Consider the following 14,182-nt stretch of genomic DNA (forward strand, 5'->3'; position numbering starts at 1 on the left):
ACTCTCCAGGCTGGACTCACCCCTCTCTGCTCTCGTCCTCGTCTGTGTTGGAGAGGAGCTGGGAGCCGGCCAGAGAGAGGTCCAGGGCGGTCAGGGGCAGGTCCCTGTAGCCGTAGCTCACCAGCTGGACCGGGGGCCCCATGCACGGGCCCTCATCCTCCACTGGCTGGGAGATGATCTCCAGCTCAGACAGTCTGTTGTGGTCTATGTCTCTGGACCCATGCACACGCACACACACACACACACACACACACACACACACACACACACACGAACCACACACAAACACACAAAGAAATTCATATTAGGCATGATAGAAACTACACATCAGATGATCTATATACTTTTTGTCTTTTAAATCAAATTTAAAGATTTGCGTGCTTTACAGTCCGATTTTGGTTTAAATCAAAATAAACCATTCAAATATCATAATAAAATTATTGATTTAGCCTGCTTCTCATATGATCAAAGTAAAAGACAGACATTACAATACATTGCATATATTTAGGTGACGCTTTTTTTCCAAGCGACCTAGAATAAGTGCAATCAACCATGAAGATACAACCCAGAAAAGGTATCCCGCGAGGACATAAAATGTACCAAACAAGCAAACGTGCTGCATTTTAGAAACCATCGATTGAAAGACAAGTGTAACGCGGAATTCCCCACTAAGTGCCCCAAACCAGCTAGCATTTAGAACCAATTAGAAACCAAGATGGAACCAATATGGCCGCTAGGTGAACAAGAGGACAAGAGACTCCGGGTCCCAGAGGTGGGAAAGACAGGGGGCTGAAGCCTGCCGGAGACCCTGAGAGGTGCTACGTGTGAACCCTCCACCACAGCGGTTGCAGACAGACTGCGTGTAGTGCGGCCCCTGAGGAGGGTATTTTTAGAGCTGGAGCAAATGCTTGTTGTGTCATCTTACGCTGTGACGTACCGCGGGCACCCTCCTGCCTTTGACGGTTGGAGTGGATGGCTTATTCTCGCTCTACCTTTCTCTCTCTCTCTCTCTCTCTCTCTCGCTCTAATTACAGGGAAAACTCATTTAAAAAGGGGGGGGGGGGGTTATCAGCGGTGAGAGGACGGATGGATGAACGAATGGATGAATGAATGGAAAGTTGGATGGTTTTATGAATGGCTGTGTGGATGAATGAATAGATGGCCGGAAGGTTCGAATCAAGAAAGGGTGGATGATTGGATGAATAGATTGACCTAAGGAGAAATTTAAGAATGGATGGATGGATAGAGAATGTGTTGTCTCGGGAGGTAAGACAGGAGGTGAAAGGTTCTTATTGAATAAGGCAGGATGAGGAAGAGGATGTTGATACAAGAGGGGAACTGGAGGAACGCTGGAGAGACAACCACTCCACATAAGTAGGGGTTTGTTCTACTACAGATCCAGTCTCATTCCGTGTCCATTTAGCCATCCAGAAGGCTGTCTCTGTTCTCTACTCAGGTCAGGGTAGGGGTTTTACGCAATGAAATGTCACTGCTTTGCACACCACACCACACACACCGTAGGTAATGTATTTGTTGGAAAAGCTTAATTTGCCCCACTTTCAATCCGAAATCTCTTACCAGCAAACAAGGCATTTGCCCAGACTTTAAATTAAAATTGTAATTCCTCTGACACTTCTGTTCAACAAATGATGTGAGGTTGGTAGCACTCACAGAAGCAGAACAGCATCTTGAGAGCAGCAGAACTAACGCCCTCCTGGCAGGGTTCCATGTCATGTAACCCACTAAACATCTTTACCGGGTGTGAGCGTATCTTCTCGGCCCGCAGAAGGTATTTTAAGCCTACCTTCCACACTCTGGGGAGTGCTAGTCATTTGTTGGGGAGGGGGGGGGGGGGGGGGGAGAGAGAGAAAATGCTTTCCTTCATCTTCCGATACCGGATTTGCAGGTTTGCTCTATACTCTCAACACATGTATCATGTACTACAGACATAAAACTGTATTCAACACAGAATACTGCAAATACACTTGACGTGTATGTGGGGGGGGGGGGGGGAGATGCAACACATACCTTACATGTACCTAATAGACATGCTAAGTAAATAGAGAAAAATATTATTGATTATAGATTAAATTGCGTACACCTGGTAGACCCCTAATAAACCTCCTACTCCTGCTGATGTAGATTGATGTACCCCCCCCCCCCACAGACTGGGTACCCCGTTCAGCCGGCAATTTGAATTCAACCTGCAGAAGGGTCTGGAGAAGAGCAATACATTTCTTTCTGCTTCCGAAACGTATTTGCGGGAGCCAATCACCAAGCTTGAGCGCTATTGGCTGGTTTAACACAGGGACGACAGGGAAGCGACGGCTAGCAGCCAATTGCGTGCAGAGTCAGTTGAACTAGGCCCGTTGAGCAGCCTCTCCAGACACATTAACACACCACACATTGATGTACCCTCCCTTCAATGCCCGCCCCTCCATCTCTCATCTGCATCCCAACACTTGGAATCCGTCCAAGGCGATCAGCACTCGCGACAGACACGTGCTATCCAGTGTCCCTCCACCATCAACCTCTTTCCACCCGTCCAAGCGTATACCGTCACACTCACAGCATGTGGGTGCATGGATATGGACTAGTCCCATGAGTCCCTGATCCTTACTCTGACCTTGACAACAACAAACCCCATACCTTGACAGATTTATCTCTTGATACATGAACATAACCATCCATGAACGGATACATGATGTCTGACATCTAAACCTAGCCATGCCTAACCTTATAGGTGTCCTAGCCATCCCAACCTTAAAAATAAACCTAGCCATCCCTAAGCTATTAGCTAAACCTAGCCATCTCTAGCCTTAATAACTCAACTTAATCATATCTGACCTAATGCATTATTGTCTAACCATTTCTTACCTAATAGCTAAACCTAACCATCTCCGACCTAATACATCTCTGACCTAATACATTACTGTATATCCTCCCTAATAGATAAACCTAGCCTACTCTAATCTTATACTTAAACTAACAATCTCTAACCAATACCAAAACTTAACACTCTTCCCAAATACCTAAAACGCAACCACCACTTATTTAAGTATTAGAGTACACAAGAGCATATCTAACGTTTCACAGGAATAATACCCAACCGCAAGATACACATACGTAGCACCCCTTAAGGCGCATAGCAACCTATGGCTAGCTTACCAACAACATTTTACAACAACCTAGGAAAGGCCACTACACTACATATTTTATTTTTCTTTAAATACTTTTACTCCAATACATTTGCATTAGACTCAGAGTTACTGGCTACAAAATAAATGAAAATAATTGCCTTATCATTCTGAATGGTTTATCCTTAAGGTCAAGCACACCAAAAGCAAACCCAAATTCTACTCACGTTACTTAGCATCAAGTGAAATTCAGACAAAATGTCAATATTTCAACTTGTCGAATTTGTGCCGTTTGTGTGAGTAGAATCTGTGCGAAAACTTGCGTTAGCGAATTTAACATCTATTTAGTTTCCCTATTGCGACCGGTAGCCTATTATTCCTTTTTCTATTTCAAATCAAACCTTCGTAATTAGAAGCCTGGGGGCAACGTATCTGAGATGCGCATTTAGCCTTCAATCCTGGATTTTGGTCCAGAATTGAGCGAGGAACCAACAATTCACAAAACCGGATGCAATGTAATCCGTTGTGGCAATAAATTTGGGCCACTGACATGCTCTGATTTGCAATATGTTTGTGTCCAATGGAGAAATAGTGTGGGCATATCCATAGACGGAAGAAAAATACTTTTCCTTACGTGTGGTTGGAAACTATCGCAGACTTTTTTCACACCAAAATAAATGCATACATAACGACACGGGTTAATAGTGAAACATTCCAGTAAACTGAATAAATATGGAAATATCATGTTGAAAAAGAAGGTCTCTACTGGATTACAGTTTGGGGTTGAAGGGTGTAGATATGCGATCAAATGTTACAAACCGTTACCGTGAATAAAATACAGATGTCTCTGGGTTTGAATATTGTTGAAAATATTTTACATAATTTTAGTACACAACTCAACAAAATATATTACCTAGGTCTAGTTGTTTTTATATATTTTAACACAAAATGTTACACACATTAAACGTTGAAGTGAATTTAACCCACATATATACTTTTGATAGTTAAATACATTTTAATTATCCACATATTTTATTACTTTTTACTTTTTACTTTTCTTACAGATGACTCACTTTTACCAGAGTCACTTTAAGCTGTATACAGATATATAAGATATATTTTACTCAAGTATGACTTGCTGGTACTTTATACACCACTGCTTGAGCAAAGATACTTAATCCCTATCTGCTGAACGGGGAACACCCTTTGCGTCACCCTGGGTAGATGCTTTCCTTAATAGTGAAAATTGCTAAATAGTAAATTAATATAATTGTTTTAACTCACTCTGTGGGAAGACTTTAGAGACAAATAGTGACTCAGTGTGGAAGTAAGGGGTGAGTAGTATCTTGTTTTAGGGTTGGGAACCTGTGTCTACATACTGTACGGAACCTCTTTCTTTCAGCACCAGCATCACATAAAGCAGTAGACAGGAGACAGGGGACAGCGGTAAATGGGGCAGGTGGAAAGGTCATTGTGTAACAGAATGTGCTTGGGGCGTGTCACGGGCCATAGCAGAAGGTCACAGAAATACCTGCCGGGCAAAAACACGTAATAATGTCCCGAGTCCAAAATACTGAAGTTGTTCCGACGTTAACCTTCATGAATATAAAGTAATGCCAAGCCTCCAGGAAGGAAGATAAGGAAATGGGGAAAAGTGTTTTGTTTTGTTGTTTTTTTCATTTCGGGTAGAGAAAATATATATATTTCTGGAAATGTTTTCTTTTTTTCGTAAATAGCTGGGGAAAATAGTCTGGATACGTGACGACGAATGTCATTTTCTCAGTTCCCTGCGGCACTTCTACGCCATTTTGAAAAATAACCTCAAATATACTCAAACTGTTACTATGTAGTAGCAGCAGAAGTAGAGAAACTGGGGAAGTGAATTTAGTAAAGCCTGCTTCACGGCCTCAAGGGGTTACAAAGGGAATTCACTGCTTTCATACTTGGTAGAATGTATTTGCTACAGCTTATCAGAAATCCTACACACTACACAACCTGGGCAATTAAATATAAGTTCTGCCCTCATGAACACTACCTCTCTTACTTAAAATAATATTACAATCTTTCAGATCTTTAAATCAGATTTATACAGCATAAAAAATGCTTAAATAAAAACTTGAATCCACCTATAAATGATATATATATACTATTTTCTAATACAACGACTATGAATTAATTTAGCAGTCACTTTTAGAAGGGGCCCTGAAAGTGATGTTCTTTAAGTGCCAAGGGAGTGCATCTTGCTCAAGGCTGTCTACAAGTAAGCCAGGAGGACATTGGGGGTTCAAACCTAGAATGTTTCGGCTGGGAGTCGGGCAACCCCACCGATAGACCTGCTTCCATACATTTCCATAGCCCAGCGTTCAACAAGTCGCGGCGAATGTGACTTCCTCTGAAGAAAAGACCCTTTGTATTCATAGAGTTTCTCTTTCTAAGTCCTAAACACACACACACGAGTTCCTGTGAAGCGGAACCGTCAGCTGACACGTTGGTCGTCTGAGGACGGACACGTGATAATCCTGTGTACCCACTCAGGCGACTCAGGCAGGTATAGGCATCGAGCAGATGTTCTCCCAAGCTGTTCTGCAGCAGATATCACTCGGTGTTAGGGCTCTGTGCTCATCTTATGTAGGTGGGCCACCAGTGCATGCAAAACCTTGTTTTACATATTCACTTCAAATAAAACCAACTCACAACTAGTATATTTATCGACGGCACGGAAGGGATGCGGAGGTATACCGTGCGTCTTTGTGTGCCCGGGTCAGCCCTAGCATCCTAGTAGAAATAACCCCTACTGGGGGTTCACTGTAAGTCACTGCATGAAAGTGCCTCCGAAATAAAGCAAGTTATTTTACTGTTTAAAGTTAATTCATGTTTTTGTATCATCATTATAGTTCATTCCTATGCGAGAGACAACAATCAGATAATTTACTATGTAATGACCTGAGAAACGGAGCGAGAGGGAGAGAGAGAGAGAGTGGGATAAGAGAGTGGTCTGAGACGGGGTGGACTTACTCCATCTTGGCTATGTGACGACTGCCTGGCACAGAATGAAGAGGTACACAGGGAGTGGTAGTGGTGGTAGTCGTGGTAACAGTGGTACTGGTTGTGGTAGTGGCGGCGGTCTTCCCACGGAGTGAGGAGGTGCAGGCGTGGGTCAAGAATCAGCTCCTCACCTGATAGACACCCTAGTCATGCTGAACCTTCGGGGGAAACACCGGCATTAATACAACACCACCTTCCTTCACATCCAAACACAAAATTCACAAAGCACATTGTAGCACGCAGACCCAACCAAATGCTGGCCTTTAAAGTTTAGTTAGTGTGATTAGTTGAATGTTAAAACCGAGTAGGATTTATATTTGATAGGGCGTTGACCTTGTGTTTTTATACTAGCAGAGCAGTCAAGTGATTCCGGATGCCATCAGACCATCCTAGTTTAACGAAGACCATTAAAACATGCATACACCTTGCCATTGCCTTCATACAGTACATATGTGTATATTGTGATGGTGTATATAAGCCAGAATAAAGTGACCTATATAGGTTATTTAATGCATTTAATGAGAAAGGGGAATGGTGTACAACTAAATATATACCTACACACACACAGTGAGTTAAAAGTAGCCTTTGCCTGATTCTTCAACATTGCCTACATAAAATTAAATGATATGTACAAAAAGATAATCTAGTTTGAAACCTTAAGTTTAAACATTGTTACCAGAATCTCAGCTGCCTATAATGAAAGTGAGTTACTTGATCCGTGATGACTTACAAAGTAAAGTGCAGCATTTCCCAAACCTTTTGAACACAGACGGATGGATAGCTCTGGAGAGCTCTGTTCACATTTCCATCTCTATATCGATCAAGTTTCCCTTTATACTTTGTGACCCAGCGCAGAAATGTGGAACACTATGCACGAGTCCTCTTGTTCTTATGGACCCCCCCCCCCACAAACAAGAACCATCTATTTTACTTTATCCAAAAACACCTACCTTGGTGAGGCTGAAATTTTTCGACCTGTGTATCGCGGCTCCAACAGCACGTTGTAGGCGCGCATACGCCTGGTGGTGGTACTATATCCCGGACCGAGAAGCGACCCAGCACCAGGGTCTCAGTGTGTGTGCTTTAAGCCGCAGCAGTAGAGAGCCCCAGCGCTGACGTCGGACGATCGCTCCCCGTACCGTTCGGACTCGATGGTCGCACCTCCCGCTCCCCTTAGATTCCGATACACCAGCGGATCCACGCATCGTCATTCAACCGCTTCATATTATTAGCCCTAAACTCACGCTTCTCTGCTTCGTTGGGAACTGTGTGTATGCGTGTTCGTGTGTGCGCGTGCGTGCGCGTGTGCGTGCGTGTGCGTGTGTGTGTGTGTTACGCCAGAGCTCCAGCTCCCCCATCTGAGAGGGTTTCCCCCTCCAGCGCAGCAGGGAGTCCTCGTGCAGCGGAACTGTCCAGGTGCTGAACCCCCCCGCCCCCCCCCCCCCCCCCCCCCCCCCCCCCCCCCCCCCGGCCCCCGGCCCCCCTGCTCCTCCTCCAGCTACTCCTCCTGAACGCTGGGAAGAGAGAAAGAGGGCTATTGAAATTTCACCAATGATTTCACCCAAACGCCATTAAAATGTTGCCGCTCGGTGGTTACGTGCTGGGGGTTGACCACGGCAGCCGAAGATCCGCGTGTGACATTCGCGTCGCTGGTCGCCGGAGTCACGACGTCTAAAAAAATTTGCACATCCCGACTACGTATGGAGATTTGATTCATACTCTTTCCTCGCAGTCCCCGATGCGCCCCCCTCGAGAGGATCCTTTTAATGTGTTTACGTTTCTTGTTCCTCTTCCTCTCAGGAGTTTTTTTAAAATAATTTTGGTGATATAAATTGCCTTTGTGCCAATTGGTTCAACCGTTTGCCATTCACCGAGACTCACCCATTCGACTGTTACAGAGGGGGGTTTCATCCAAGGGTTCGAACGTACAGGAGGCGGTGTCTCTAGTCGTTATCAACCAATCAGTGAGTGGTTGTTGACCAAGAAATGTACCGCCCAATGCACCTTAGAACGGTGATTGGTGGGTAACGGAGATGGGTACCGCCCACTTTGAGTTCGGACCCTTGGATCCCGCAGCTCGCCCTTATCAACCATTTCAGTGTCTCCTAGACGAGTCTCTGTATTGTCTCTGAGTCTCTGTATTGTCTCTGTCTCTGTATTGGAGCACACCAAGGGTGTGCTCCAATACAGAGACAAGGGCTTATTTGCCTTCATTATATAAGAGCTACACGTCAAACAAGGGTGGGTGCTATCGAGTGGGATTCAAAATATATTTATTGAATAAATGAACAGCATGGGAGAATGGAGAGTAGGCTACGATCAATTCAAAAGGAGTTGATATGGCACATTCTACTGAAAAGTGCATGTGCATGAAAAATATTATTCAATCAAGCCAAACACAGCTTGAAGATAGAAACACTACACTCAGAAATGCAGTTTAATTTTAGATATTAACTTATTTTGGATAATTGCACATTTATTTACCTACAGCTATCGGGAAGCCAATGTTGGAAATACTAATTTAAAGCTTCCCTTTAAAAGAATAAAGAGACAATATGACCGAATTAAAGCGTAAATTGCACATGTATCAATATTAGTTTTGCAGCGATTGAATGGATTTAATTGTCACTTCTTACAAAATGGAAACCGCTGACAGGTGTCAATATAAATCAAACAGCTTTTAGGCACTGTTATAGGAAATAAAGGCATCTCTTGAATATTGACAATATTTAAAGTAAAAACTATTTGATCCTGTCCTCAAATTGTCTAGCGAACAGGTCAGGGGGAAAATATCTAAACACATCATGTCAATCCTTCATGATACCTATGAAAGGTAAATATGACAACCTTTAACAAAACCGTCTCCATTCAGAGAGGGCTTTCAAACTTTTCAGTCGCACACTTTATACTCATGTTCTCCCTTTGTTACATACCCTGTTAAAGCAAATGAATGACCCATCCTTAAAACAGATGGCCCACATTTCAAGAAGAGCACCCGTTGACCATGTATTCAACAACAAGTTGTCCGGACTACCGACTCCACATTCTTTCCCTTCACGACCAATACTGACAAAACAAGGTCTCCATGACAACCTGCCTTACAGAGTACCTCACCTGTATACAACCTAGAAGCTAGGGGCAAGTACCGCTACGACAACCCAGCTTCAGGCGGAGCGCATACATTAATCATTGTGTGATAAAGTCTGTACATGGCATCATTAGAAATAAAAGCTATTTTACATATGTTAAACATAACATGTTAAGTGCCTATGTCAATAGGATGTTTTTTTTGTTTTTTTTAAATCAAGCCTGTGTTGATGTGTAAGAAATGGAAAAAACAAAAAAACAGTTTAGCCAACTAGTTAACCTGACTTAGTTAACCAGTCAGAGAAGTCTAAATCTGAAGATATGCTTTAAATATGTATACATCTGGGAAATATATACATAAGTTTGTATATTTTTTTAGCATTCTTTTCTTTAAAGACTGCCGTGTTACACTACAACCGGCATCAGTCATTCCAAAATGTAGAAAAAACCTATGTGTTAAAAAAGAAAAAAACATCGAAATTCCGTGTCAAACGGAACGGCCGAATGACCACGAGCACGCCTTCGCTGCGCCTGTAATCACTGGAATGTCCAGTCTGTTGGAGATGGCCGTTGGGCTCCGGCAGGGGTCCGTGTGTGTGTTGGTTTGTTTGTTTGTTTGTTTGCGTTTGTGTGTGCGTGCGGTGAGAGTCCGGCATCACCCAAGATGCACCAGGGTCATGACGGTGGTGAAGGCGTGCTGCAGACTCTCCGCGTCGCCGTCGCACAGCGTGTAGTCCTCCTTGACGATGCGGTCGCAGCCGATCTCGCCGTTCCCAAACAGGCCGAAGAGGGGCGTGTTGGGGAAGACCTTGCGGAAGGCGTCCGCCTCCACGTTGCCCATGTTGTTGTAGTAGTTGTGGCCGCGGCCCACGCACGCAAACATGAAGCCCAGTGTGTTGCGCTCGGGGAGGCTGGCCGCCTTCAGCCGCTGGATGGTGGCCTCCGCCTCCTGGGGGGTGCCCACGTCCTGCTCCAAGAGCACAGAGGCCCCCTGCACCCGGGGCCCGCTGAGGGCCAGGCCCACCACGCCGTAGGCCCCCGGTCCACAGCTGGGCGGCCGAAGGAGGGGGCGGAGCGGAGGAAGACGGGAGAGTGGAGATGGAGCGAGAGGAGCAGAGATCATGTTTTAATTGATTGAATGAAACAGAACAACAGAAAGGGCAACAAAGCAAGCGTCAGGAGTTTGCAGCAGGGAACTCATTAGAGACTTGCCACCTGGTTAAACTCCAGAGCAAAAGGGGCCACCCAGGACTTTTGGTCTGATTCACCTGGACTGAACCCACGCCATCGTTTTTTTTTTCTTACAGAACTTCACAGAACTTATATGGACCAGCCTGGACCTCGAGCCACCCACATCGATTTTAGTGGGCGGGAGTACTGGCCTTGAAAGACAAACTCCTTCCGCCAAACAAAACATGTGCCACCATCAAATATGCTGTTCTGTGTGGACACAAAGGATAAAGAGGAACACTAAGGAACCCACTAAGGAACTCGAGGAGACGCAGTTAATGTTTGGCCAACGGAGGCCTGTATTTTACGCCATCAACTATGACGCAGAACCTGATTGGCTAAGCCGCTACGCCATCAACTACGGCACAGAACCTGATTGGCCCCGATTACATTGTCACCTAAACGCGAGGTCACGTGACGGTCTCCAGGATAGGTCAAATGGGTAGGAAGGCATAAATAAATCACCATTGTCTCGGGGGAGAGAAGACGTTCTCTACGATTCCACCAGCGATGAGTGCTTTGCTCTTGGCCAGCGGCTCCAGCACTTGGTTCAGGAAGCGAGCGCCCCCGGTCTTGTACGCTTCATAGACGAACAGGAGAACCACGCGCAGGTCGGGGTTATCCACCAGTCCTGGGTGGGCACAGGAGTCAATGGCATGAAAAACCATGACACCATTATGTTGAGAGGCCTCATCTTTTGGCCCAGGAGTAGCTTGAAATTGCCAAGCCATTGTATTTCTGCAATGGCAATGTTGATGGACTATCAACATTCAGTGAGTACTGGCAGAGTCGTGTTTAACGGATTTCCTGGTTTTAAGCACTCTTCAGCAATGTTATAAAACTACCACAAAGAGCAATGAGTAAGGAGTGCAGCCTGTTGCTGAGGCAACAACATATATGGCGAGGCTGCCCACCTGCTTCCTGTAGGGCTGTCTCAGAGAAGGTCTTCCTGCAGAAGTGAAAGGGCCTGATGTTGACTCCCTCAATGCTGGGGAACATGAGCGCAAAGCCGGCGTCTCCGTCCTGGTGCTCTACAGGGGCGCCAGAGTGAGAACCACTAGGGGTCACTGTGGAAAAGGGAAAGCAATCGATCATTCTACCACAGTGGTTTTTTATGCACACGTGGTTTTAAACAAAAGCAGCAGCCATTGATCCTTTTTTTCATTTAATCTATTAAATGTCTGGTTTTCAAGTGGTCGGTTCAAGGGTGGATTAAAGTGCTGTTGGTAACTTTTCAAATTCAACTTCACAGTTGATGAGCAATTAACGTTGAGGTTGTTTTTGGGGTGTATGTTGTAAAGTGATGTTACACATATTGAAACACAATAAAAGCAGAACGCTTCCTCTTTCCAGATTGGAACAGGAATAGAGAGAAGACAAAGGGGAAACACGTACACACTATCCCCGGTGCGGAGATGCCCATGACGTCACAACTCCTGGGGAAGAGATGGTTGAGCTGCTCCACCGTGTCTGGACTGTGGCGACTCTTCTTCGCTTCAGGGTCCAGAGAAAAAAACGTTATGAATAGAGCTAGCCGGTTAATGCACCGTATTTATTAAAAAAAAAATATATATATTCTGTCCACTAACAGACTGAAAAAATGTGCAGGTATCACATCATATATACAAAAGTGTTATCTACTAGATGCTCTACCAACAACGGTGTGCACAGATGTTATTACACCATGCTATAATCAATGATGTATATAGGAACACGTGCATTGTTTAGTTGTCTTTTTTGTTAAAGGTCCCATGGCAAGCAACTTTATGGATGCTTTAATATAGATATTTGTAGGCCCCAAACACAGTATTTGAAGATGTTCCCAAAATTCAGCCATGGTGCAGAATTACAGCCACTACGAGCCAGTCGCACATTGAGCTTTCCCCAAATGCGCCGTTTCGGTGTCCGTAGCTTTAATGCAAATGAGGAGGAGAGAGGACGGTGGGTGTGTGGCCCTGAGCAGCTTGCAGCCACGGAACCATAAGCTGTTTACAGTGTATAGCCATGTTCTGTAAATATTCTAGAACAAACAAGTACCGTGTTACCGGTACAGCTCTCAAAGGTCCTGTCTGGGAGCAATAAGGTAGTATCTTGTCTAATCTACAGGACATATAGATTTGCCCTTTTAGTTATATCAAACTATGTGCCATCTCTTCATCTATTTGACTTTGATAACTTTCTACACTTTAGAAACTAAATGTATGCAATTCCTAGATGCATTTGTTTCTGAAGCACTTTTATGCCAACATATACACATATCAGGCCTGTCTAAAACATATTTACTTGTGCTCATATTTTGACTTGCACAAAGGACATCTCAGAATAAGAATGCCATAACAACAATCAATCATAAAAAAAAAAATCAGCAGAATGAGACATAAAGAAGAACACATTCAAGGTGTTATTGCACTGACCTTTATTCTGTCTGTAGCAATATGCTTGTCCGTTGAAGGCATGACTGTCCACAACAGCAAGGACAGTTTTAGGCAAGAGGAACACTTTCTGTGAACACACAGGGAACATGTTTATGTCATAACTATCCCCTCTTAAAATACACATCACGGAAGCAGCATATGCATATGTAGCAATAAGGAGATTTACTTCACTACAGTGGCACGCATCCAAAATTCCCAAATCATGATTGTTATTTGTACCAGTCTTAACAGGGGTTTCTAATTAAATTAAGTTTGATCAAGCATCATTACCAACAGTTGACAATACACATTTGCTACTTGGGATATCTAAAGCCTACATTTAAGGGGATGCCCTTACGAAAGTATTGCGATTAGGATGTTGATATCTATTTTAGATTTATATTATATTTTATATTAATTAGTCGACAATTGCCTGACCGCAAGAATCTCGTTGTACACAATGACCATGCATCTTACTGGACACTACAAACCAAAAACCCTTTGAAGGAATGGATGCTATTGAAGTACCTCCACCTCCTCGGAGAGACGACCACACAGAACGTGGACATCAGGGAGGGATGGGCCAAATGCTGACACCCAGGTCAGCCTCTGCTGGGTCCTCAGCACCCTGCGAGCACAGTTCCTCCACAGCCTGCACACACTGAGCGGTGGAAACAAGACTCAAGAAATGCCAACTACACGTAATATTAAGAGTGCATGGCTGTTACAAGAAAACATGTTTTGGTTTTTACGTTTGTGGGTTATGTCTTTGTAGAGTCTATTCGTTACATTTTCTTCGACACTATCACTTCACTAGCGTGATATACACAGATCACTCCTCGTATTAGATCATTACATTAACATTCAAAATGTACATTCATCAATATACTACTTTACATTTATATATGAACCAACAAGGGCATTTCACCACACACTGTATACGACTGCTCCTGTGTATGTGACCAATACATTGACGATGTAAACAGTGGGCTAGTATGCGCGTTAGCGACCATCAGCTCGGGTCCCAGGTGTGCTAACGCTAGCCTACCTAGCTATCCGCAGGAGGGACTTAGTGGGAACGAAAGTCAGGATTCTCTCCACCACCTCTGCAACATTACTCAGTATGTACTCGGCGTTGAAGTCTTGAGAAGTCCCAGAAGATTCGGGGTTTAAATCCATTACTTGGTTCTATATCAGATATCTTCCCTGCAGTCGTATTGACGATCCCAGCGTTACCTAGCTGTTTGAACTGTGAACCCTTTTTCCTCT

The 14,182-nt window shown here is 44.2% G+C and overlaps 2 protein-coding genes across 2 annotated transcripts in view; both read right to left on the reverse strand.

The window, feature by feature from the left end:
* Window positions 1-7,608, reverse strand: part of LOC115559110 (transmembrane protein 266) — a 35,611-nt gene extending 28,003 nt beyond the window's left edge. Inside the window, exons 1-3 of the mRNA XM_030377786.1 lie at window positions 7,133-7,608; window positions 6,153-6,340; window positions 21-212 (exon numbers count right to left, since the gene is read on the reverse strand). Coding sequence (XP_030233646.1) covers window positions 21-212; window positions 6,153-6,157 — 197 coding nt within the window. The 5' untranslated portion in view covers window positions 6,158-6,340; window positions 7,133-7,608. The remainder of the gene's footprint in view (window positions 1-20; window positions 213-6,152; window positions 6,341-7,132) is intronic.
* Window positions 7,609-8,438: 830 nt separating this feature from the next.
* Window positions 8,439-14,182, reverse strand: fbxo22 (F-box protein 22). The gene is made up of 7 exons (XM_030377071.1): window positions 13,962-14,182; window positions 13,442-13,574; window positions 12,914-13,001; window positions 11,895-11,993; window positions 11,414-11,566; window positions 10,965-11,130; window positions 8,439-10,318 (listed from the first exon to the last, which is right to left on the reverse strand). Exons 1-7 carry the CDS (start codon window positions 14,090-14,092, stop codon window positions 9,925-9,927), a joined length of 1,164 nt encoding a protein of 387 aa, XP_030232931.1. The 5' UTR covers window positions 14,093-14,182; the 3' UTR covers window positions 8,439-9,924.

Source organism: Gadus morhua, chromosome 14 (genome assembly GCF_902167405.1).
Source record: "Gadus morhua chromosome 14, gadMor3.0, whole genome shotgun sequence".
NCBI lineage: Eukaryota > Metazoa > Chordata > Actinopteri > Gadiformes > Gadidae > Gadus > Gadus morhua.

Bases quoted from the DNA above. Each gene is read 5' to 3' on its own strand.
- fbxo22 (XM_030377071.1), bottom strand. From the start codon at position 14,092: ATGGATTTAAACCCCGAATCTTCTGGGACTTCTCAAGACTTCAACGCC. The intron at 13,575-13,961 runs GTAGGCTAGCGT...TCCACCGCTCAG, and splicing joins TCCCTCCTGCGGATAGCTAG to TGTGTGCAGGCTGTGGAGGA. The intron at 11,994-12,913 runs GTCAGTGCAATA...TGGACCCTGAAG, and splicing joins TTGCTACAGACAGAATAAAG to CGAAGAAGAGTCGCCACAGT.